At 43.8% G+C, this 8,986-nt stretch overlaps 1 protein-coding gene across 1 annotated transcript; it reads left to right on the top strand.

Moving 5' to 3' along the window:
* Window positions 1-2,145: 2,145 nt before the first annotated feature.
* Window positions 2,146-2,939, top strand: LOC136494647 (glutaredoxin-C5-like). Its single transcript, XM_066490817.1, has one exon. It carries the CDS (start codon window positions 2,252-2,254, stop codon window positions 2,660-2,662), a length of 411 nt encoding a protein of 136 aa, XP_066346914.1. The 5' UTR covers window positions 2,146-2,251; the 3' UTR covers window positions 2,663-2,939.
* The last annotated feature ends 6,047 nt before the right edge of the window (window positions 2,940-8,986 follow it).

Here is an 8,986-nt window from a genome sequence, read left to right as displayed (position 1 = left end):
ATACCGGCGGAGGGCCGACGTGGGTATTAAATATTAATTTTTAGATGAAAGGCTATCACCCGACTTTATTGAAAGCTTAATGAAAGCCAACGATCTGATTTCTAGGGATACCAGCTTTACAATAGAGTTCAAAATACTGCAAATGGTAAACTCTACCTCCACACAATTCCACCGAACTCTAAAGTAACATAGGCTAACTCAACCTCAACTGTTTAAGATAGATAGAAATAAAAGGGCGCTATTCGCAACAGCTATTACATCAACACAGCATTATTAGCAGACACCAAGTTAATCATCTCTTCTGCCAAGGTCTTTAGTTTTGGTTTTAGTAAGGGGCGCCAAGCCTTCACCAGTGTCAGCGTCTTGTATATGATTGCCACGAGCGAGTGCAGAACCTTCTTGTTGAACACCACGTCATTCCGAGTTTTCCAGATAGTCCACATCGCACCTGCACAAATCAAGAACAATGTTGTCTTCTGTCTCTTACCTCTACATTTCTCCACGACCTCTAGAAAGAAAGATGCACAGCTGGTTGGTGATGAAACCCAACCCAGGCAATCTCACAAGAAGGAGAAATACAGCAATGGGGCATTGGAAAAGAATATGATCAGAGGTCTCTAAATTGCCACTTGCAAAACACTCTTTAGGCCCTGACCATTGCTTCTTTTTTAACTGAACACCGCATTGAATTCTATTATGTGTAGCCATCCACATAAAGATCTTGACCTTTAATGGGATATTACTTTTCCAGATTACCATCATTTGGTAGTCAACCACACCTCCAGATGTCATAAGCCTATACAGGGATCTTGTGGTGTACTTATGAGATCTCTCGAAGCTCAAGCTAACCTCATCTCTGCCTTCAGAAAGGTATACATCACTTAACAGTCCCCCCAGCTGCTCCCACTCTTCCAATAAGTTCACATTTAGTTGTCTTCTGAAATCTATGTTCCACTGTCCATCTACTATTGCATGACCTACATCTAGGTCAGGTTGAGAGGTGATCTCAAAGAGATTAGGAAAACTCACTTTCAAGGGGCAGTTGCCCAACCAACAATCATGCCAAAATCTTGTTTGTAGCCCAGCTCTAATATTGATCACACATCCTCTTTGATACCATTCCCTCACATCTAACAGAGACCTCCATATATAATTGGGATCCTCTCCTGTTCTTGATTTGGAAAATACTCTTAATTATGACCCAGGTATTTCTTCCTTAACAACTCATAGCAAAGACTGATGGCTCCCCTCTCTAATCTGTCAATCCACTTGGCAAGTAGACAAGTGTTCATAGCTCTTACATCTAGAAATCCCAGGCCACCCAATTCTATAGGCCTGTTCAAGGCTTCCCATTTATCATGCGATACTTCCTCTTCTTGCTTGTTCCTTGCCAAAAGAATCTAGATCTGATTGTATCAAGTCTCTGAAAATTTCCTTCATAATGTTGGTACACACCCATGGTGTACATGGGGATACTTGACAGACAAGAATCAATTAGAGTTGATTTCCCCCCAGAAGATAGGTATTCACATTGCCAAGTCCCTAATCTCTTCTCTGTTTTCTCACTAACATAGTTCAATTGTGCCTTAGTGACCATGTAATTGCTGACAGGCATCCCTAGGTACTTCATTGGAAATGACCCAATCTTACACCCAAGTAGGTTAGCTGCCTCAGAGAGCCCAATTGTGAAAATTTCACTTTTCTCAAAGTTGATCTTCATTCCAGACATAGACTCGTAGCATGATAAGATCATCCTAGCGTTCCTCAAATTTTCCTGAGTAAACTAAAGAAGAATAACCGTATCATCTGCATACTGCAAATGGGATAGACCACCTTCTACTAAATGAGGGACAAGGCCCTGAATAACTCCAGCAGGGCTTGCTCTAGACAACATAGCAGACAAAGCACCTGCCACCAGATTAAATAGAAGGGGTGAAAGAGGGCCACCTTGTCTTAATCTTTTAAAACTTCTAAAGAACTCTCCTCTCTGGAAACCTTGGTATTAATTTAAGAAGAAAACAAGTTAAGTCCAGCTTTGAAGCTACTTGCGCCTACAAAACTACCAGAACGCCCTGACCCCGCTCCTCTATATATACGCGCACCTCGTCTCACCTCTAGCTTGCCAGCCCTAAGGCAACACGACGCACTAGCTAGACCTTGGGCTCGCAAACCTCACACTCCGCTTAAACCTGCAGCCCTTTGATCATCAGCAGCAGTAGTATAGGCACCTAGCTAGGTAGCGACCGCGACAATGCAGTACGGCGCGGCAGCGGCGGAGCAGGCGTGGTACATGCCGGTGGTGGCACCGTCGTCGGCCGTGGAGACGGCGGCGGAGCGTGTGGAGAGGCTGGCGTCGGAGAGCGCGGTGGTGGTCTTCAGCGTGAGCACCTGCTGCATGTGCCACGCCGTGAAGCGCCTCTTCTGCGGCATGGGCGTGCACCCGACGGTGCACGAGCTGGACCTCGACCCGCGGGGCCGCGAGCTGGAGCGCGCCCTCGCCTGCCTCCTCGGCGCCTCGGGGGCCTCGGCGGCGGGCGCGCCGGTCGTGCCCGTCGTGTTCATCGGCGGCAGGCTGGTCGGCGCCATGGACCGCGTCATGGCCGCGCACATCAACGGCTCCCTCGTGCCGCTGCTCAAGGAGGCCGGCGCGCTCTGGCTGTGAATTCGATCAGCACCGGCTACTACTAGCCATTGCCGGCGTTGCTGTTGGGAGGGACTGATAGTAGGGAATGCAGGTTACTTATTAATACACGCACAGTAGTGAGTTATTAATCATAGAGTGCGTCGTGCTTGTGTGTCTGTGTGTTAGTGAGAGAGAGAGGTCGGTGATTTTTTACTGATGCTGCCTCCGTCTTGTGTGTGGGAGCTAGTTAGACCGTGCTTGCATGCTGGCCCGTACGAGTGTGTGTGCACTGCTACTGCTAGCTACGTTTGGTCGGTGCTAGAAGAGATCGATCGATTTAGTGTTGTTCTCTTCGTCCATATGAATCTTATTAATCAGTTTGGTTTGCCGTTCCCTTGTCTTGCATTGTGTTTTCATCAGAGCCATGCATGCGCATGCATCTGGACAAACGAGTTTTCTGTGCCAAGAAGTCCGAATTTTTATATTAATTGCCACTTGACATGCATGAGCACTCTCGATCACTCGTTACGTTTATGTATATTCTAATCTAAAATGAGAAAAGTGCTAATATCGATCAACAACCTTACATACCCATCTACTTCGATGAACAGGCAGAGAGCACATGCACACACGCTGTTATATATATATATATATATATATATATATATATATATATATATATAGAACTACTACTCTGTAGCTGGCTACAAAATAACTTATTCTGTAGCCATCTTGAGTTACGATAATTACTATGTTAATTTATGAGATTATAGTAACTTCTTACTAAGTGGTTTACTATAACGTTATGGTAAATATCCCCGTGTGTTATAGTAACCCAACTATAGTAAATATATATTGACATTATTGTAAATTAGTATATAAAATTATGGTAAATGGAGGTGGCTACAGAATAACTTATTCTGTAGCTGGCTACTGAATAGCCTCTCCCTATATATATATATATATATATATATATATATATATATATATATATATATATATATATATATATAATATGTAATTGCAAGTGGTATTCAATTCGCGCTCTCTCGTCCGTCCACGATGGTTAGTCGGTGCTCGCTCAGAGCTCCTTTTCGCGACCGGCAGGCAGCACGCATGCACGCTCATCTTTTTTGCATGAGACGGCTAGCATCGCGTGTGTGCCATCTTTATGCTTTGTTCGAGATAGCTTTTCACTGTGTGCTTCGCCTGTGTCTCCTCTCTATGCTTTAGTTTGCTTCTTCCTCCAATGTTTGCTTGGATTGGCTAGCTAGCTAGCTACATGCCTCTCATGGTTGTGATTTGTTTAGAAAAAGAAATAACGTACGTTCATACTCCCCTGTAAAGTTCTACCATCTCAAAACTTTTGAAGAACTCATGGACTGCAATTATTTTAACCGGCCTGGTACAAACTCTGCCTGCTTGCATGTAGTAAGGTTATTAATAAAAATGTATATCCGCGCTACTTGTCCTGAGTGTGTGGGCTGCGGCAGCGGCCCACGCAAGCCTAAACCCTACTCGCGTGTGCCCTGCGATTATTATTCAGAGTTGCAAACCAAAATTACAACCACAGTTACAATACACATATATACATAATTACAACCTAACAAAACAAGCAGTTCCGTACTAAAAACTAAAATACAACATTCTAATCCAAGGATCCAGTTACATTTTGTTTGAGTGTCTAGAGTTACAATACAACAAGGAGAGCAGTAACAAGAATAAATTGAAAACAACATTTGAACCACCCATCAAGTTTCAGCATGTCTGAATATTCAGAGTTACAGCACAAACTGAAAACAACATTTGAACCACCCATCGAGTTTCAGCATGTTTAAATATTCAGAGTTACGAGTTACATCCGAATAAAACACGCAGATACAGCAGACACTGCTACACAGTTAAAAGTCGACATGTTCAGAGTCTCCAAAAGCTTCGGGAGAGAGAACATTGAAGTTGACTGCTCTAATTGCAACAAATGCTGCCCGTCAAAGAGTCTCATGGCGGTCCTCCAAGAGCAACTAGTTGCGCTTCTAGATCTAATAGCACAGAAAACTGTCAGAATAAAGTTGTGAATATAGAATCAGACTTTCTTCGAAAAAAGAAATCTTACCCGCCACCCTAGCATCAGCCTCGACAGGCCTTGCCCGAGCAGCGTTGGTCTCTTCTTGTGAAGCAGAGAGGGTTGTCTGCAAGGCGTCTACCTGGAGCTTGAGCCAGGATACCTCTTGGGTGGCCTCATCCTTCTCATGAACGAGATTCAGGATCCCCCGCCGGATTTCCAGAAACTTTGACACAAGATCTGCTTCAGTGGCATGCACGACGCTCGAAGCTTCACCAGCCTCCTCCGCAACCGGCCATTGCATTGCAGCGTGCGAGATAGCACTATATGTTCAAAAGGTTAGTGCTAAACAGCCATGGGAACAAAAAAAATACATTGTTCTTTCTTACTCTTCGAGTGGAGGTGGATTATCACCCTATGATGTCCCATAACTCCGGCACTTGCTATAAGCTATTATCAAGAAAAAAGGAGACTGGAACAAGATGAAGTAAAAAAAAAAGAACACAGCACAGCAGATGAGAACAGGTGCACCTCCTACTACAAACTCCCTACAGATTTATAGCCACTACTAGATGCCATCCAGGTGTGATGGGTTTCTTGGGTTATGCGCACATTTATTCCCATGTAGTCACTTTGGAATTCCAATCGGTCCACTCCACACTCAAGCCACAAACCCTCCTCGCGTGTGGGCCGCGGGGAGCGGCCCACGCAAGCATAAAGCCCCATCCTGTGGGTCGCACACGCAACCAGTTATATAGTAAAAACTAATACAACATTAAATCCATTGATCGAGTTACTACATGTTTCAATATTCATAGTTATAGCACAGATACACATCAACTTACAACAAAAGAAAGCAGGCAGTTAAAAACAAAAAATTGATCCAATATTTAAACCACCGATAGAGTTTCAGTATGTTTTGATTTTTGAGTTACAGCAAACATACAGATCAACTTACAACACAAGAAAGCAAACAGTTACAAAGGAAAAAACGATCCAACATTTGAAACACCGATCGAGTTTCAGCATGATTCGATTTTCCGAGTTACATCCAAGTAAAACACGCAGTTATAGAAGACACTCCTAAACGGATAAAAGTAAAAAAAACAAACCACTTAAAAAACAAACAATTCCAAACACAAATCTTCAGTTCATAGGAAGCGATCCAGATACATCAGATATTTCTACACAGTAAAAAGACAAAAAATACAACGAATTACAAAAACAAGGAAACATGCATATTTTAGGAAAACAAAGGAGTTACAAATGAATCTGCTGCAAAGTTAAAAAAAGATGTGGATCGCCATGGTGGAACCGGAAGCATGCTGCCTGACAAAGATGTAGCCCGAACAAACAAGCTTGGGGCAGAATCTTGCAGAACTTCTAGCGGCACCTCAACAAAAGTGCGATACATAAAGCATCCAATCGAGGTCACCTCAACAAAGCTGCGATTGATAAAGCATCCAATCGAGATGTTATTGGAAGTTTTGCGAGATGCTACCTCTTTTGAACGAGAGACACACATTTGAAGCGTAGGACAGGTGAAAGCTCTAGTTTGGTTTTGGTTAATTGATGAAACCCTAAGTGCTAACCTAGTTTATCAAGATGATTATGAGATAGGTAGCACTACTCCAAGTGATGAAGCAATGGTGAAGATTATGACAATGGTGATGGCATGGTGATGGTCAAATGCAACTTGGAAAAGAAGAAAGAGAAAAACAAAACGCTCAAGGCAAAGGTATAAAATGTAGGAGTCATTTTGTTTTAGTGATCAAGACACTTAGTGAGTGTGATCACATTTAGGATAGATAGCCGTACTATTAAGAGGAGTGAAACTCGTATCAGAATGCGGTTATCAAAGTGCCACTAGATGCTCTAACTCATTGCATATGCATTTAGGATCTAGTGGAGTGCTAACACCCTTGAAAATATGCTTTCGGGAAAATGGAATGCCTATTTTCTATTACGCCGGATGCAAAATTCTTGGTGGTTGGCACATTTGAGCAAGGGTGAAGAAGTTAGAGTTGAAATGGAGTTAGTCGAAATGATGCTGGCGTCGGTCTACTGACCGGACGCTGGGTCACTCAGCGACCGGACGCTGAAAGGCTGCGTCCGATCGAGCTGTCAGACGGCACAGTGGCTAGGGTATTGCACCGGACGCTGGTCTGTGTCTGGTCAAGGTGGACCAGACGTGTTCGGTCGAAAAAATATGCCTCGGGGAGCTTACTGGAAATGACCGGACGCTAGGGCTTCAGTGTCCGGTCAGTTTTACCGGAGCGTTCGGTCAGCTTCGTAGCCGTTGAAATCTAACGAACAGCGTTTGAAGCTGGTGACGCATGGCGTCCATCGGGCGATCGGACGCTGAGGGCCAGCGTCCGATCAGTATAACCAGAGCGTCCGGTCAGAGCGCGTTTTGCCCAGTGAAGGGGTATAATGGCTCTATTTGATGGGGGCTCTATTTATAGCCCCATGGCCGGCTCAAGGGATAACTCTTGCACATTTTCATTGACATAGCAACCTTGTGGGCTTAGCCAAAGTCCTCCCACTCATCTCCATCATTGATCCATCATCTTTGTGAGATTGGGAGAGAATCCAAGTGCATTGCTTGAGTGATTGCATCTAGTGGCACTTGGTATTCGTATTGCGCTGCGGATTTCGCTTGTTTCTCTTGGTGGTTGCCACCACCTAGACGGTTGGAGCAGCGGTGAAGGATCGGCATGAGTTGGTGATTGTTCGTGGCCGCCTTCGGTGATTGTGAGGGGAGTTGTACCTTCCCCGGCGGAGTGCCGAAAGGTAACTCTAGTAAATTGCTCGTGTCATTGAGTTACCTCACTTGTGGGTCGGTTCTTGCGGTGTCCAATCGTGTGGACGAGGTTTGTGAAACACCTCTTAGCCGCCGAACCACCAAGTGTTGGTCGACACAACGGGGACGTAGCGTGTTGGCAAGCACGTGAACCTCGGGAGAAAATCGATTGTCTCTCTTCTTTTACATTCTCCTGGTGATTGGTTTGATCTTCATCTTGTGATTAGTTCATCCCCTACACGACGGTATAATCACCCTACTTACTTGATTACATTCTTGCAAACTAGTTGATACAAGCTCTTTAGAGTAATTAGAATTGAGAGCTTGCCTTGTTGTTTACATTCATCTAGTTGAGCTCTTGAGAACAGCAAGTTTGTGTGCCTAAGTAATCATTGCAACTAGAATTGTTGGATAGGTGGCTTACAATCCTTGTAGAGCTAGAGCAAGTTTGCATTACGCTATTTGTCATACTAATCAAATTGCTCTAGTTGATTTGTAGATTTTTAAATAGGCTATTCACCCCCTCTAGCCATATTAGGACCTTTCAACAGGCACACAACCCATCCTGCTACAATGGTAGCAGTACGACCAGGCACCACAGATGTTCCAGAAGGCAGCTATCTTGCCGTCATCATCAGATCTACCATCCCCGATCATTCGCAACACTCATGCTAGCACCTAGATGCAGCAGCAAACTGCTGCACCTACGCGCGAGTAGAAAGACAAGCAGCACTATGACAATGTACAACAACTGACTACTACTAGAGGTTTCTGTATCTGTATCTGAAAGTATTTTTTGACCAAGAATAAGTGGAGTGGAATGAACACAAGAGGAGCACGAAGAGACCCTGTTTAAATAGCCCAACTATATGGACGGGGGAGATGAAATGAACAGTCAGATGCGTGGATCAAAGCGCGTGATATCAGGAGCAATGAACACGATGCACAAAAAATACGAGAACAAACATTTACAAAAATATCAGAGTTACGCACAAACATAGATAAAAGATACATCCCAACAAAACAAAAATTCTCCTACAGATAATGCACGAAAAAATATAGAGTTTATTTATTTATTTTTTAATTACATAAGGTATTACAACAAAAATAAAAATGTAGTTACAATATAGGTTACTACACAGTTGAAAGTTGAAAACACACTTCCGATTACAAACTCAATAGTTACAAAGATTTGGAATCTATAGTGTTTACTAGGAGACGAACAAGCTATCGAGGCACACCGTCCAAGCTAGTATGAAGTTAGACGTACAAACTCGCATCAAATGTTTTTCAGGCAGTCCTCATCAGAACCGCTATTGATGCATACAAGATAACATACACATCTGAATCATAACGTCACAGATGAAGCAAGTCATTGCCACTACATAGAAGCTTTGACAACCCACAACGGCCATCACACCACGCAAAACTTCAACTAGCACCCAGATCCACCAGCAACCGATGCGCCTACATGATCCTAGCAGCACCATGCCAATAA

Source organism: Miscanthus floridulus, chromosome 11 (genome assembly GCF_019320115.1).
Source record: "Miscanthus floridulus cultivar M001 chromosome 11, ASM1932011v1, whole genome shotgun sequence".
Classification (NCBI taxonomy): domain Eukaryota; kingdom Viridiplantae; phylum Streptophyta; class Magnoliopsida; order Poales; family Poaceae; genus Miscanthus; species Miscanthus floridulus.
Note: the sequence above shows the minus strand (reverse complement) of the source record. Positions and strands in the feature narration are given on the sequence as shown.

Bases quoted from the DNA above. Each gene is read 5' to 3' on its own strand.
- LOC136494647 (XM_066490817.1), top strand. From the start codon at position 2,252: ATGCAGTACGGCGCGGCAGCGGCGGAGCAGGCGTGGTACATGCCGGTG.